The sequence below is a fragment of the Dasypus novemcinctus genome, chromosome 7 (genome assembly GCF_030445035.2).
Source record: "Dasypus novemcinctus isolate mDasNov1 chromosome 7, mDasNov1.1.hap2, whole genome shotgun sequence".
Taxonomy (NCBI): domain Eukaryota; kingdom Metazoa; phylum Chordata; class Mammalia; order Cingulata; family Dasypodidae; genus Dasypus; species Dasypus novemcinctus.
In genome coordinates this window covers 6035481-6052492 of record NC_080679.1, presented here as the reverse complement: position 1 = coordinate 6052492, position 17012 = coordinate 6035481, and the positions used below count along the sequence as shown (strand labels likewise).

Here is a 17012-nt window from a genome sequence, read left to right as displayed (position 1 = left end):
CCTAGAGACAGCTTTACTAGGTGAAAAAGTTGTATTTCACCATGAAATATAAGATCATCCCTGGGGAGTGGATGTAGCTCAGTGGTTGAGCACCTCCTTCCCATGTACAGGGTCCTGGGTTCAATTTACGGTTCCTCCTAAAAAAAAAAAAATCACCATGAAGAAACATGCCTATAAAAGAACCCACACACTTTAGATAAGCCACGGATTGGCTGGTTCAAAACTTCCTTGTTTAACAAAATGTACATTTCCTACTTTTTATTTTACCTAACACCATAGAGAAATAGTTACAGGAAAATCATGTTTACTTGTTTTTGCTGAGTGGGAAAAGACACACAGTTATTCCATTTAAGAATCAGAATACCTTCATTAAAACCAAGGAGGGTGGAGTCTGATTTGAGCTTTGTTTAAGAACCACTGCGATTAATTTGTTGTTAATTTATGACATCAGCTCGCGGTAGAGCAGGACTCTACATTGAAATTAGGGAGGGTAGCCTGCTCTGGTGAGGGCTGGGCTCAGATGTTCTTTCTGAGATAGTGAGCAAGAGCTACTTGTTTTTAGATTTTTCAGGAATTAGTTGGTTTAGCAAACCCTAGAACATTATCCAACAGAACATTTAATTTGTGAGTGTAGTTCTCTTTTTTTAATGTATTTTTAAGATTGGCTGTTTTCTCTAAATCCCATGGGTGAGCCCCAAAGATACCTTTAACAAGTCAAAGGCCTCCTTTTTTGGCTGCTCTAGAATTGCATTAGAAGCTAAAGAAAGTGTTGCTCGGGAAGTTCCTGAGAGCTGAACTCTGACGAGGCGAGGAGAGACTTTTCCCTGGTCCCTGCGACCTGTGGGAATGGAGGCCCCCTCGGGCGCCGGGCACTGGAGTGCATTCCAAATACTCCGCAGCGTCATTGTTTAGGTGTCAGGTGGACCGAGCAGCCCCAGATCTGATTGCTGAGAAGGCAGGTGGTTCTGGAACGCTGTCCCATGGTGGCACTTGGGGCCTTAAGCGCAGGGGCCCAGCAGAGTCCAGCAGGAGGGCCCTTCTCATAAGCTGCCGGGCTGCCGGTCACCCCCGGGGCTTCAGAAAGCGGGTGAGCGGAAGCTGGGGCCAAATCCCTTCCAAAATGAGCCACCAACCGCGAGGGAAGGTGAGCCCTCCCGCCCCTCAGCTGTGGACTGTTGACCGTCACCAGACCATCACTGGGGACAGTGCAATGGGAACAGAGAAGCCCCCTTACCAAGTCCTGGGGCGAGGCTTTTGGACCAGGGGAGCAGCTTTGGCCGGCAGGCTCTTTCCTTGCGTCCCCCTGCCAGTCCTGCACCAGAGTAGGCCATGCTGACCCTTTTTGATCCCTTCTCATATTCCAGAGGCGGGGATGATTTTATCACAAGTCCTCGGCAGAGCTGCCTCGCCAGGTGCTCGGCCCAGCCTGAGTGCTGCAGCGGGCACCGTGGGGAGGGGGTCTTGGCCTAGGGTGCGGCCGAACGCCAAGGAAACCAGAGCCTGGCTGCGGCACTGGCCGTGCTGGTCAGTGTCACGGGAAGCCCCAGGGGCGTCTTCTAGAACCTGAGAAATGTGGCCATGCTGTTAAAAACGCCCGGAAATGCTGTAGTAACGGGTAGGTAGTCCCGAGGAAGATGCAAACCCTGGGAACAGGAGCTCCGATGGCTTCACCCGGCGACCCCGCTGGGACTGCAGTGCTGTTTTCCTCCCTTCCAGGAATTCGAGAGGGAAAAGCACGCCCACAGCATCCTGCAGTTTCAGTTTGCCGAAGTGAAGGACGCTCTGAAGCAAAGAGAAGAAATGCTGGAAGTAGGTGACCCTTCCCTGTTTTTCCTTTTCTCTGACTTTGGAGCGTCGTGTGGATTCTTTACTGAGGTTCCTCATTTTCTCAGAAACCCGGAGTATAGGCTCCTCCATGGTTCACTCAAGGAAATGGTCACTGTCGTTCGCGAAGGCCTCATTCCCCGGAGGCTTCGTGTTTGTCTGGGAGGTGGGGCAGACACACGTCAGTGGCCCCTCAGAGATGTCCAGATCCCTGGAACCCATGACTTTGGGAGTTGGCCCGGCCAAAGGAACTTGGCTACTGTGATTGTCCAGCACCTCGAGATGGGAAGACCCTCCTGGGCATAGTCAGGGTGGGCCCTTATTGGGGGGGGGCAGGGGCAGGGGCAGGTGGAGAAGCTGCCCGCGGCGAGGCCCTGGCTGGGGGGATGCACCCTGCCGACACCTTGAGTCTTCGGACTTCCGGAGCTCTGAGAGAAGACACTCGTGTTGCTTTAAGCCACTACCTTTGTCACAGCAGCTGGTGACTAATACAAGAGGGGTCTTGTGTGTGTATGTGTTTACTAGCTTAAGCAGGACTTTACCAAGGTGCTTTGTTTAAGAGTTCCACCCCAGCAGCTTGTTTCTTCCTGCACTTCTTTAAGCTGGAGAGTAGGACGAGGAGAAAAACCGTGGAATGCTGGCGGGGAATTCAGGGTTGGTGGGTTACCGTGGTGCCTTCAGACTGCCCCTTGTTGCCTCGGTACCAGGACAAGCCCTCCCATGGTCTGTTATTGGGTAGCGCGGCTTTTCTTCCTGTGTAACCCTTTATCTGCTTTCTTTCTGTCTGTTCCTCTTCCTCAGGAAATCCGACAGCTACAGCAGAAACAGGCGAGTTTTATCAGGGAGATTTCTGACCTTCAGGAAACAATAGAGTGGAAAGACAAAAAGATAGGGGTAGGATCTCTTGCACCTTTGGAAATCCCTTCGTCTGAGCAGTCTGTTTAGCACATGTAGTTTGCAAAAAGCTTGTCTGAGTGTGCATGCAACCCCCACGTGACACAACATCAGCAGCGCAGCAGATGCAGTCACCCACCCAAATGGGCTTTAACTCAGTTGGAAGGTGACTGTGGACGAGCTCTGCAAGTGGGTCAGTGGCACATGGAAATGCGTGGCTCGAGCAAGGTGCTCAGAGACGGGTGTACACGCGATGCATCCAGCCTCGTTGGTGTCCCGCCAGGGGTGCCTGTGGTTTTGCATGGGGGGTTTGAGGCGCTCCAGGGTGGGGGCAGGCACTGTCTTCCCTCCTTGAAGTCTACCCAGCCGAGAGCCACCCTCCATGCCAGGAAAAGGGGAGACCTGCTACATTTAGGAACTGAAGAACAGGAAAGCAGAGCCCTCAGAAAAGAGAGCCCACCAACCCCACAGTACCTGGCATCTGATAAAGACCTGCAGATGTGTGACACATCCCCAGAGCAGTGCTTCTCTATCTCGATGCTGCCCTTTTTCACCTGGATGTGCTCAATGACTTACCTAGGGTTTAAGTGTGTGTTTTGGCTTCAAGGTCACTTTATGTTTGTCCGTGACTACAAAAGACAAGAATCAATGTTGAAAAATAGTCTAAATGGCAGAACAGTTGTCATCTGCGAGTTCTTCAACATTTCTTTCCCTTTTTCTTTCTTTAGCCCTCATTTACATGGGTGCATCGCTTCTGTTAATTCTCTGATCCAATGCTGCAAAACTGCAGACTAAGCTAAAAAGTGACGCAAGTAAAATAGTTCCCAGTGCCTTGTGCTATGAGCTGGCACTTCAAAATCTTAGTATCTTCCAGGGAGTCTGAACAGTAATTTTCTTGGCTTACAGAACTAAAGGAAAAGTTGCATACTGTCATTGTCTTTGAATGTTTAAGGACACTCTAACACCTTGACTCAGTTACTGCTTTCCATAGTAGCTGCCTACTTCTTACCCATTCCTACTTCTTAAGTTACCTGCTTACCTGTGCAACCCTTCTCTCTTTGCTCTGCTGCATACCCAGGCATTAGAGAGGCAGAAAGCGTTCTTTGATTCCATAAGGAGTGAACGAGATGACCTTAGAGAAGAAGTAGCCATGCTGAAAGAGGAGCTGAAGGTATGAAGCCAAAAGACAATTTTAAAAATTCCGGGTGACACCAGCAAATGCTGCACTCTCACGAGTGAATATATATGTACTGGCATTAATTAATTTTCCAGCATTGATTTTAATTCTGTTCATTGCATCAAATCTTAGATTAACTGAGACTGCAGAGATTAGTAAGGTCAAGGCGGATTCCATGGGCTATGCCCATGACCTTTAGATATTTACATGTATAGCTCATCTGGAAAGCAGCTCTGATTTCCAGGGTGTTTTGAAGCATAATATTTAGATTTTGTTTTATCCTTGTTAGTAAGTTCTCCAGGAAGTTTCTGAAACTTAGAGAATTTTTTTTATAGTAAACCCTGAAATTTAAGGTCTTCTGCAGTTAAACAGTGCCCTAGATGAGTGGGCTGGGCTGGCGAGGACCGCGCTAGTTAGACTGAGACACGCCAGGTTGTTAGAAGTCCCACGTCCTGGTCGGGGCCCCATCAGGGGGTCTTCAGCTGCGGTTCCAGAGAGTGAAAACCCAGCAGGCCTCAGAGGGGACCCTCAGAGCTCACAGGAGGTATGGGGAGGGGGGACCTGGCCACGGAAAACCCTGGAAGAGCAAACGAGAAACAGATCAGTGTCCACGGCTCGCGCTGAGCGTCAGAGCCAGAGCTGCAGGCTCACTCTCTTGAATGGGGGGCTCTTGGGAAGCCCCAGCCCTGCCCTGTGCTGCCTTGCCTGGGGTGCTCCTGAGCTGCCTAAGATGCTCCCCACCAAGGTGCCAGCCCGGGGCTGGGGGCTCCTCCGCGTGCTGGGGAACAGCTGCAGGGGGCAGGAGGCGGTGCCCACAGCCGTCAGGGTGGCCAGGAGGGGGAGGGGGCGGTGCTCGTGCAGGTTTCGCTGCAGAGCCGGCACCACCGCCCTCCTCCTCTAATGGGACGTGCCTTCCTTTCCCACCTCCTCCACATTTCCTGCTTTATCTCAGTCTCTCTCCGTAAAGAATGTAACGTGGCTTCAAAATTAAAGGCCACTTGGCAGCGACTGCCAAATGCTGCACGCGTGGCAGCGAACAGGTTACTTCTAGTTAGAAAGCTGCTGCCGAAAGTACCTCGTCACCACCCCGTTAACGTGGAATGGAATGTGGGAGAAAAAAGTAGCCTTTGGAGGAAGGCCTTGTGCCCCTTCCGGTCTCTAGAGCGTTGTCCTCTACTTCAGGAGAAACCATTCTTATTCTTAATCAAATAGAGTTTGACCTACCGTCCCCCAGGAAATATTAAAACGAGCCTGCCTTTATTTCCAGAAACATGGAATAATCCTAAATTCAGAAGTAGCTACCAATGGAGAGACTTCAGACGCCCTAAATAATGTGGGATACCAAGGTTTTACCAAGATGACAAAAGAAGAGCTCAACCCCCTCCAGTCGACGGGAGACGGGACTCTGGGTAAGTCTCTCTTCCTCGGGGTCACTCCATGTCTCCCATCAGCACTGGTTCACCCCCCACGCCTCATCAGAACAGAAGTAATCACCGCTGATCAATTAACAGCCACGCAGCATGCCCTGTTGGCGTGGCCGCCCACGCGTGTTGCCCGGCATGCCTGTCTGGTCAGCGTGCACCACCGGCGGCTTAAACGCACCTTTCTCTTGCTTCTCAGAGCTGTCAGGCGAGGCCGTGAATGCAGAGAAAGTGGTCTCACAATTAAGTGGCAGTTTTGACAGTAACTGGTTCTCCTCCGTGATGTACCAAGTATGGCTCTTCAGCTTACTCTGTTACAGAACTGTGTAAGGCTCGGAGCAGTTGAGGCTGTCGAGCAGGCCAGGTGGCCTAGCTGGGAGCTGGCACAGGCACCTCCCGAGCACTGCTCTGTGTGCCGGGGGCACGAGGCACCTGCGGGCATTAGGAAGCCCTTCTTGGCACCTGCCCTAAAGCACCAACTCTCCAGGGGCAGGGAGCGTGGCCAGCGCTGACCAGCTGCTTCCCCCCAGGGGCCTAGATGGACCTGCCTCGGGGCATATCTGCCTCGGGTGAAGGTGACATTCCTTTGAATTTAACATTTTTGCTTCTGAAAGAATATAAGTTGGGGGATCCAATCAGTTGCAGAACCTGATTTAACCAATTTGCAGTTACCTGAAAAGATTCATTGAGAATGCTCTTCTGAAAAATATTTGCCGTAGTATTTGGCTGGGGGCTGAAGCCCCAGATTCCAGTGTGCAGCCTGAAGTTGCATCCCCCGAACCAGGCTTTGCCGGTCACCGGTTACCAGCTGCATTGCAGCGTTTATAAGGCGAGGCTGGAATAAGGCCAGGGCCCAGGATTTGATTTTCAATTTAGACGCTCTCCTCTTACTGCTTCTTATTTATGGAAATGTAGAAATTCGTAGGCCCCAGATTCTCAGGGACTTGTTTCCCAGGGAGATACCCATTAATTTTATATAATTCGAGAAACACAGCTCTTTTCACTGTGTAAACACTTGAAACTGATTAATTCCCCCCTCCCTTCATGTCCTCTACCCGAGCAGCCAGGAACCTGATGGAGCTGCTCTTGTTCAGATGGCCGTTTTGTAAATCTCTGATAACCACTCAGGAAGTGCTGAAAGAACCAGACACATCAGTTTTGAAAGTGATCTCCAGACACGTTTTTAAATCACATATCAGTAAAAAGTTGGGGGAACTTCCCAATATATATGTGCTTATTTTTAATTTCTATATGTGTATTATTTCATTAATTTAAGAGCACATTTAGGACCTTTGCAATATTAGAAATTTTAAAGGGTGAAGGGAAAGTAACTCTAAAAGATGGAAACATCTGCCCCTTTTCCCTGGGGTCAGCGCCACGCAGTGTGGAGGCCCCCCCCCAAGGCTGCTTTGACCTTCAGCAGCACATCGTCTAATATGCTGGGCTTTTGTTTGGAGAATCCCAATAGCACTCTGCAATCCAAAGCGGTAAGATGCTCTTTAATTGATGAATAATTTGTCATCTAATTAAGTGGCGGTCTGGAGCTGAGGTTTGGCCTCCTGCTGGAAGCCCTGTCCCCTTAGGGCCTGGAACAAAGCTAGGGCACAGGATGTTGCTTGGGAAGATAGTGATTGGGTGGCAGAAGGTGGGTTTCTTTTGACATCATCTGAGCTATTTTGAAACTGTCTCCCTTGATAGTTGACCTTGAGGCTGAGTTTTTTTAACGTGAACTTGAACGGTCCCTTAAAAAATCCTTTGAAAGCCCTTTTAGGGCTGTGGGATACACAGGGCAATTTGGTAACTGCGAAAAGTCTAAGTAGAGAAGATGTGCTTAGAGAAGTGAGACGGGGAAAACGAACCTAAAGTCTGTCCTTGGACCTCATCCTTTTGGGTCGTTTTGCAGCCTGATCCTCCTATCGGTTGAAATTGAATGCCACTTTCAGACATCACTTGACACAAGGGGGCAACAGTGAGCACTCTTGCCTTTCAGATGGTGTCTGCAGCCTTTTGCTGATCAAAACCTGACTAATGCCATCGCTGCTTTGCCGCACAGAACTGGCAGAGGCTCTGTTTCGTGTGATTCCTTGATGACTCTTCCTCTTTAGGAATGGGGTCGGGGGGAGCTAGGACATGTGTTTACATTTTAAGATGTATGACGTGGTCGCCACATCACGTGGTCCCTTCAATTTTCTCAATGGTCTTTTAGGAAGAGCCAATGAAGTGGAGGTGAAAAGTGAAATGGTGGAGAATGTGGGGAAAAGAGAAATCTGGCCGAATACTGAGCGAGAACAGCACAGAGAGGACACAGGAAAGGATTGTGTGGACGTAGAGCTGTCACCTCCTGGTGAAAATACCGAGGACCAGAAAACCTCTCAAGACAGTGTCCCAGCCCCAGGGACATTAGTCAATGCTGAGTGTGAGCAGGTTCAAAGCCACATCCTAGAGAACACGTCTTTCCTGCACAACACAGGGCAGATTGAGTCAGGCCTGGCCGAGCCAGGGGACCGGCCTGGGGCTTCCCTTGAGCAGCCCAGGTGTTCCAGTGGCAACGAGAGTGAAATTCCAGGACCTGTGCCCGGGCAGGGCAGTTATAATGACCTGGCTGTCGAAAATGAAAGTAAAGAATCTGCAGAAAGGCAGGAAACAGATAAACAAGAGGATTTTAAAGCCGGCTCGGGAGAGGTTAGTACAAGTCAGGAATCTGTTCCTTTGCAGCTCTCAGAAGATGAAAGGGTAAGCCCTGGGGAGCCGAGCCTGAGCTCCACAGATAGCATGGCAGAGGCAGGGGGAGCTGACGTTGGGGAACAAGTGGGCACAAGGGCCCCAAGTCCTCCGGAGTGTAGCGATGGCCCAGCAAGTCATGATGGACTACGCAGATTAGATGTCCTTGAAGAATCAGACCCAAGCACAGCACACAGTTCCGAGAAGGAGCTCTCCACCCAGGAAGTAGCCGAGCCCACGGAGGCCCCGATGCCGAGGGAGAGCAACGAGGAAGAGGACGGAGACGCAGAATTAATGGATGAGAGACCAAGTCAGACCGAAGTGCAAAGCATTCCTTGTTCTCCAACAGCCCCGAGCGACCATCAGGAAGGAACAGGTACAAGAATGGTGGATCCTGAGAGTGAACCCCTAGATCTGAGAGATGCCGGGGAAGGAAAGGGTGACCTGCAGGGAGAGGCGCTGGATTCCTCGCAGAAGAAGGCAAAGAACAAGAAGAGGAAAAACAAGAAGAAAAAAACACCAGTCTCTGCAGAAACCCTGAAAGATGTTGAGAAAGAGTTACCATCTCAGAACGCAGGTCCAAGTGAAGTTCAAGGAGAAGAGCAGGTAAAATTTACTGACACGAAGCCAGCAGTAGAAGCACAAAATGAGGTCGCTGAAAATCCCAACCAGGAAATTGTAACAGGTGTCGGTGAAAATGTTCATTGTCCAGGAAACCCTGACATTGAGTTAAATGGAGAAACTAAGGTAGGGAAAGTACTAGCCAAGGGAGACACATTAGATTTTGAAGAGGACACCATTCAATCCCCAGACACTAACGCTGCTGAAAAAGAAGGGGACGGTGGTGTCGTGGAAGTCCATGCCGAAAAAGATGCCGCCGACCAAAGCCGTCCTTCAGGACCAGACACTGGGGACGACACACGCAGCAGCAGCTCCCCGCTCACCACTCAGAGTCCCTCATGGGAGACGAATGCTGGCTCCCTGACAGGAGGCAGAGAGAAGTGTGCGGCGACAGAACATCCGGGCGAGACAGTCAGGGAGGCTTTGGACAGCGTTGGTCTGGAAAATGCTGACCCTTCAGCACCAGCAGGAGCATGGGGGGACCCGGAGTCAGAAAACAAAGAAGAGGCCAGAAGTAGAAACGAGCCAGGCAAAAGCAAAGAAGACTGCGCCTTGTCGTGAAGCGGGGCCGAGAAGAGAAGGGACGCAGGCTCGGGCAGTGGCACAGACGGTGGGCGCTCTTGTCCTTGAGCTCCGCCGGTGGTATTCGCACAATGTTCTAAATTGCTAGAGATGCACTGTATGACAAGCAACAACCCAGCCACCAAGGACTCTAAGTTATAGACTGTTATTATCTGTAGGTTTCTATTTAATCGTCAAGGCTATCACCCAGATGAGAAAGACACATTTGCTCTAAGTGTAAGTTCTAACTAAAAAGCATTCCAGTAATATCAAACAATGTACACTGTTTCTATTCCTGCCTAAAATAAAAATAAAAATATCGAACCATTTGCCTTAGGCCGATGTGAATGTGGATATTCTTGGCCCACTGTATCAGCATCTGAGGTGACCAAATGGCATTTTGATTTTTTTTATGAGTATCATTGATGTTTAAATTGTCTCATTCCAATACATGTACTTGCATATTTGATTTTAATTTGCGTATTGTAACGCGTATGGAACTCAAGGGATACAAATGGCCAAAGAGCGTATAGGTCACTGAGTGATGAGAATTGCACCTTAAGACAATAATTAGTCATTTTAGGGACAAGGAATAACTGTCTTAAAATAATTAGGAAATCAGGTTTGCCCTTACCTCATATAAATATTCTGTCTCATACCAATACTTTTTAATCTCATTGTCAATTGATACTTGAATTTTTTTCTGAGAGATTTTGATTGCCCTTCATGCTGATTATGTACCAAATTAATTTTCTACAAAGATTCTAAAAATATTTTTTTCTGGAGAAGACATGATGAAATTGCATTTCCTATTGCAGTATTTGTGCAGGGAGAGTCGTTTTTAAATTTGATTTTTTTTTTTACTTTAAAATTACTTTCTCTTTCTGTTTGAATGTCTAATTATTATTCAGAGGAGCAATCTAAAAGGTTACTGTTCTTGTGCAAACTGCAAATTAGACTATAATAGGTCTTTTTAAATAATTGAATCACTTTTAGTATTTTGGTATAAATTTTTTCATTTATTGTTTTTCAGTGTATTGTTATTGGACAATTCTTGTTTTGATCTGCCTGAAAGAAACATATATTTTCTATATAAAGGAACATGTTCTAAAACTTTGTAAAATATTAAACTCCCAATGGAATGTACCTTGTGAAAGCTGCTGACACCATGAGCTTACGTGAGTTATACCTCTGTTACAAGATATAATTGAGTACAAAGAGACCAAAACCTCAATAAAATTTGAGGCAAGTGCAAGTGTTATTATGTAACTGAAATAAAAGCATTTTATAATTTGACAAGCCTGTGGTACCACTTTTTGGGCTCCTTGGACACTGACTGTGACACCTAACACCACCTTTAAACTCACGTCTGCCTCGGGGTGGCTGGTTCTTCACGGGGTTCTGTGAGAGGCTGAGGCCCGGTGCTCCAGGCAGGCGTCCGTGGACCTCTCTCCTCCGCCTCCGTCTGGGCCCGCGTGCAGGGGAGAATCGAGATCGTCACCCACTCATCATCGCGGTCTGTTGTTCTGACGAAGAGCCCCAGGAAAAAAGGTCTCCATTCTCTTGCTTGGCTCATGTGTGCCAATACTTAGAAGGTTTTGAAGAGTTTGGTGCGATGGCAAATAAGCATTGGTTGTTTCTCCATCAGTGTCCCGAGGTGGAGGATAATGGGGATGAGAAGTCCTCTCCAGTTGTGCCATCTAAGTAGAAGAGTAGAGGGTTTGCTGGAGCATCAGGTCCAAGGGCTGGAGAGGACCTGAAGGGGTTGTCTTTCTGTACCTAACCTGAGCTCCGTTCAGCACTACCTTGGAAAACAGCTCTCATTCCTGCTTTGAAAGGCCTCTAGGGAAGTGACTCAGCAACCCAACGCACTAAATAGTAAACTCATGTAACCATTTTAAGTCCTTCACTTTGTCTCCCATGTTATTCAGGGCACATGATGTGATGGCAGACTTGACCTCCCTCAACTCAGCCAGTGGGCTCAGTTATTCAGTCATTCATTCATTCAATTAATAACACGTTTTTGGTCGCTTCCTGCATGGAAGGTGCTGGGCTGGTGAACAAGCAGCTAGGACCTTGCAGTCTGGGGAGCAGACAGCTAAGAATCGGGAATCACAAAAGAAGAAAAGGCTCTGAACAGTAACCTAAATTGACCCGAGCCTGCAGCTGAAGCCTTATGCCCCTTGGAGCCTGTTTACTTTCGTTGCTGGCGGTGAGCTAGGGTCTAAGCCTGTGGTCAGTTAGAAAAGGGAGGTAGTTCTGAATATTCAAAAACAATCACATCCTAACTACAAGGGGGGCGACAGAATACCCATCAAAAGAAAGCACGAGAACAGAAAAGTGGATCAGAGGACACGGTTTAGTGTAAACTCGGAGAGCAGTGTGTCCTCCGGAAGGCTCCCAGGCGTAATAAGGTGTAGCTCAGCCAGGACCGATGTGCAGAGTAAGGGCCGTTAGCGCGTCAAGTCACGCTGAGTGCGTGACAGTCAGTTTAGAAGGCATGGAAGTCTACAAGGCAGTTTAGAAGATTTCATGGTCAAAAATGAAAACTCAAAAAAGAATCAAAAGATCACCTGTTTAGGAGGGCAGATGTGGCTCACACCATGGGGCATTCGCCGCTCAAGTGGGAGGTCCCAGGTTCATTCCTGGTGCTTCCTGGAGAAGACGAGCAAACAAGGAGCCTCAGAGAGACAAGAAAACCACCAGGGGGAGGGGATAAATCTTTTTTTTTTTAATTAATTAATTTTTAAAAAAAGATCACCTGTTCAAACACATTCCCAGAGGATCCTGAACCCTAAGTTTTATTGCAAAGCAGAACAGAGAAAAGTGTTTATCTCTGATGCCTTAACCGCCAAAAGCTTAGGTATTTTTCAGCCTCAAACCAGAACGTGGCTACTGTATATAAAATATAAATCATCCTTCAAAAATCGAATTCAGTATAATTATGGATGTAGAGGAAATAGGGAAAGGTCACTGAAAATTTTTAAACTCTAGATTGATATCCTGTAATACACAGTCCTTGGAGAGCAGTGAAGCTTCTGAACGAACTCGTAACTTTGCCTTGACCACTCCGAAATTTTTAGTGTTTTCACTTCTCAGTGAGGAGACCTAATGACCTGAACTTTTAAGTCTCCATGATGACAAGGACCCCAGAAGGCTCAGGCTGGGGTGCAGACAGTCCCGGGCTCTGTGCCCGCTGGGAAGCCACGTTGCGCAGCAGGCTCCACGGCCAGGGAGGCGCCTCCCAAAGGGAGAGGGAAGGGAGAGTGTTTTTCCTCTGTATGTTCAGAGAGATGCCTATTCGGTGTGAGGACCATAAAAATAAACTTGGCCTTTCAGGGGGAAAGTCTTTTGCTCTTTCCCCTTCCTCCAAGTCAACTGTGCCTCTTAAATCCACGATTTCCCTCTTTTCGGCCCCACGGGTGGCCTCGGCCGTTCAGCTGGACGCAAGTGAGCGGTTGCTGCACGCGGGGAACCAGCTGGAGCTGTTACGAGAAGTTGCTGCTGTCCCCGGAGCTGGGGGCACGGGGAGGGGGCCTCGGGAGGTGGAAACTGAAGGGTTGTCGAGCCAGATCAGTGCGAGGAGGGGTAGGGGAAGAACAGGTAGGGGCTTCTGGAGAGATCTGTCTCCTGGTCGTCCTTGTGGACGTGGAAGGGAGGTTGCCCTCGGCCGTGGCTGAGGGACCTGGAGGCCCACGGCGGCCGAGCTGAATCCGCAGAACAGAAAATACACGCTCTGGAGAAAAGGGGAGTCTGAGCAGGCGCGTGACCTCACTGCGCCTCGTTTCCTGTCCGAAGAGCGGGGGGACTCGGGGTGCGGAGCGCGTCCTGGTGAAGAGCTCCAGGAGTCAGCGCTCCGGGCCTGCTGGGGCCCAGCGCGCCCGTCCTCCGCTGGCCACCACCGTCGTCTTCCAGAAGGCCTTCCCCTTCTCATCTCCCAGGTGTCTAAACCGTGTATCGGAAAATCCGTCGGAATTATATATATGCAAATACAAGATATTTTAAAAATGTAAATCTGTAACAATATTGCTAAAATATCCTTAGTAGCCGACTCATTGTAATCTCCCACTGTAAAGGAAAGCCATAAATTTGGGACAATGTAACTTCATCTTCTTTGGGGCCTCCTTTCTAAAACCTTTCAATGGATGGTTTGTGTCGGTTTATAAATTGGATGTTACAGGCCAAGAAGGAGCACTGCTATTTTCTAGGTAAATAAATGGTGATAATGGGTAACCTTGCTGTGTAAGTATGACACCAGCGATGTGGTTCTGTTCATTCAACAAGTTAGACTTGCTGATTTTTTTCCCCCCTGAGGTACCAGGGGATTGAAGCCAAGACCTCATTGTGGGAAGCTGGCCCTCCACCACTGACCACTTGGGCTTCCTTGAGTTGGTTTTTTACATTTGTTTTGCAAGTTGTTTGTTTTGTTTTTTCAGGAGGCACCGGGAACTGAACCTGGGACCTCCCATGTGGGAGGCAGGTGCTCAGCCACTTGAGCCACCTCCACTCCCCTGATTTTTAAAGCTATAAAAAGCTGTATTCTTATTTTTCATATGAAATATGAAATAATCTTCTGTTTTTTTATGATATAAGACTAAGGATTAGATTACTTTTTTTGCTACCACTGTTATTACAGTTTTACATTGATTTTCTGACAGCTGTCTTGGATATTTGAAGTTTTCTAAAAGAAAAAAAAATACTAAAAATGTACAAGAGAGGGAACAGATGTGGCTTAGGCAGCTGAGTGCCCGCCTCCCAAGTGGGACGTCCCAGGTTCAGTTCCTGGTGTCTCCTAGAGAGAAACAAAAACAAACAACAAGCAAACAAATGAAAAAACCAAGTCACGGGAACCAGTATGGCTCAGTGGTTGAGCGCCAGCCTCCCACACATGAGGTCCGTACCTCACACACACAAAAAATGTACAGTACATATATGAGCTTCAAGATCACTTTCTGATAAGTTCAAACAGCATTTTTTAAGATCCCCATAGTTTTTGTATGTAGGAGCATAAATCATAAGATAAAATGAAAAGTGAAATTGCATAAAAGAGCTGCTTTTAAAACTACAAAAAAATTTTATTTCAGTATTGGGTGGGTCATGTGAGGGAAAGAATAAAGCATCTGTCAGCAGCAATTTATTTGCATATGACGTAAAATTGGACCTCAAATGGATCATGAATTTAATTTGTCATGTTAGGCTTAATATTTTCTGTTTTTCTTTAAATTTCGTTATGCCTTTCAAAATAACAATTTAGGATCTTTTCTTTGATAAAAACAATTAGATAAAGCTTGTAATTTGAATCAGAATATGGAATAAATTGTTTTTAAAATGAAAGCAAAGCTACATTTCATATGAGTTATTTTTTGTTTCATGTGTGGCTAACTGAAGTTAATTTTTTAAAGGCGATTCATACTCCATGAAGAATTTGGAGCTAGGAGTCAGGCGCCCGGCTCAGAGGTCAGAGTTTAGCTCTAGAAAGGCCAGGTGATGGAGCAGATGGGGTGCCCCTGCACCCCGAGGCCCCCCGGCCCCCCCACCACGAGGTCTCGGGCATGGTTGCTCAGGGTCTCGGGGCCCACTGCTGAGGAGGGCCCTGACGACAGTGCCCACCCTGGAGGCCCCAGCTGCTCTGGCAGAGCGTGGGGGTCGGGGATGGACACGGGCCACCGTGCCATCAGCAGCCTCAGGGTCAGCCCCATCCCCAGCCTGTCGTCCCGACCGTGCATCGAAACCCTCCCTGGGCCTGTGGCCTGGCAGTCGTACGACACGGCTCTCCTTCTGAGAGCAGCCTGGGGATTTGTAGGTGCCGCAGATGCCTCCACTCGTAGGTGCCGCAGGAGGAGTTATCGGGACCTAAACAATCACTGCACTTCTCCTGAAAAGAACAACCGCTTTCTAGACCTGGGTTAGCCGATGTGTTGTCGGCACTTCTGAATGTCTAGCCAAAACTCTGACAACTGAGGAGGTATATGGGAGGAAGGGCCGTAGGGGCTTCTGAGATAGAAACTTGGAAAGGGGAGGCCAATTAAAATGTGGGTGCTCTGAGCGCCTGACCGAAGGCGCATGTGTCCATTGCTGGGGATGTTAAACCGTGCAGCCTGTGAGCTCTTGTGTTGCAGCCTGGTTTGGCCCTAGAGTTCTTGCATGCTACCCTAACGTAGAAGACTAGCCCGTTTGCATGCGGCGGATGTGCTCCTGGCACGAAAGGCACGTTCCGGCAGGTTGGCACCACCTCCCCTGGCTGACATCTTCCCCGGCCCTGTCTGACCTCATTCACCGTGTGGTACGTGTGTAACGACCTTCACCCATCATCCGTCTCACTAACCTGAACAGCCGTTCTTCGGCTTAACCACGTGCTGGAAGTGTAGCACACAGACTCAACTAAATCCTCACCTTTCTGATTTCTCTAGACATTAGGTTGAAAAAACTTGTCGACGAACGGGAATGCTTATTGGAACAGGTAACCACCTTTTTATTACCTTCCGCGCACCCCCCATCCTCACGTCTGGCTTTGTCCGGAAAGCGCTGGCCCCGGGCCTGAAGAGAGTTAGCAGGCCAGCCCGTGTCCTTAGCGCTCTTATCCAATAGAGCAGGCCTGAGATGTAGCGAGGCCGTCTCAGAGACTGGAGGCCGTGCAGCTGACTTTGGTGTCTTCTCCACGAATGGTTGCTTAAGATAAATATTTACGTGGAAAGCCAGGATTCCCCGTGGAGCTTGGCGAGCACACGTCAGCGCCCTTCCATCCCAGTGCCTGGCAGCCCCGTCCTCGGCTGTGTCCTTGTCCTAGCTACCGTTTCTCTCCTCCACTCTCCTCCACCTCAGGAAACAGGAAACGTCCTAGCTAGCCCTTGTTGTATGCAGGATTGTTTATAAGTCCTTCCACAATCGCTTTCTATGGAAATTCAGTTCTAAATTTTCTTCCAAAGCTTAGTCAAGTATTTTTACTTTAAAAAAAAAAAAAATTTACTTAAGTATTTCATTCATACACGACCATCCATAAACTATAAGTGCATAGTAAAAGTTGTGAACTTACAAAACAAACATGCATAACATCATACAGGGGTCCCATACATCAACCCTCCACCAATACCTTGTGTTATTGTAAAATATTTGTTACATATTATGAAAGAATATCATCAAAATATTACTACTAACTATAGTCCATATCTTAGGTTTGGTGCATTTTCTCCCTAACCCACACTGTACTATTAATATTTAATATATTTTTATTACAGAAGCTGTGAGCTTACGAAACAATCGTGCACATGTGTAGAATTCCCATACAACACTCCTTTACCAAGACACATTTGTTACAGATTACGAGATAATATCTTCCGACTATTACCACCAATCTGGTCCTACATTTGGTTTTTGCCTTGCTTTCAAAATTGGATAAAGCACCGATGTGTTGGGAGGGTGCTCCTGGAGTTCCTATGACCTTAAAAAAATAAATGCCTCTGCCGCTACTCTCTAGTCTGGCCGCGGCATGCACTGGTGGCTCCTGCTTAATCGGGGCTGCTGCACTTGTGTATGTGCTGAGCAGGGAGGCGGGCGGTCCCCCTGCAGACAGTTCCCAGTGCTTGGAAGTGAAGCATGAAAAGGGCAAGGGAGGCTCTCCTGGTCATCAGGGGCCTCTGGATGTACATGTTTCCCTCTCTCGAAGAGGCCGACTCCCTAAAGGCCGGCAGACCCTACTGCCTGGCCTACAAGAGGCACACAGTTTTGTTGGGGACTCACTGACAATATTTGTGTGCCCAAACGCCTCCGGTGGCCAATAGCACACTGACATGATA

At 48.3% G+C, this 17012-nt stretch overlaps 1 protein-coding gene across 43 annotated transcripts in view; it reads left to right on the top strand.

Moving 5' to 3' along the window:
* LRRFIP1 (LRR binding FLII interacting protein 1) overlaps positions 1–17012 on the top strand; it is a 146430-nt gene that overhangs the window by 120573 nt on the left and 8845 nt on the right. For 25 of the 43 annotated variants that reach the window (XM_058299815.1, XM_058299809.1, XM_058299811.1 and 22 more), the window contains 5 exons: positions 1717–1809; positions 2626–2718; positions 3797–3889; positions 5163–5304; positions 7523–10518. In XM_058299815.1, coding sequence (XP_058155798.1) covers positions 1717–1809; positions 2626–2718; positions 3797–3889; positions 5163–5304; positions 7523–9219 — 2118 coding nt within the window. In that variant the 3' untranslated portion in view covers positions 9220–10518. Of the gene's footprint in view, positions 1–1716; positions 1810–2625; positions 2719–3796; positions 3890–5162; positions 5305–7522; positions 10519–15629; positions 15680–17012 lie in introns of those variants that run through there. The other 18 variants (XM_058299810.1, XM_058299807.1, XM_058299833.2 and 15 more) reach the window with 4 other exon arrangements.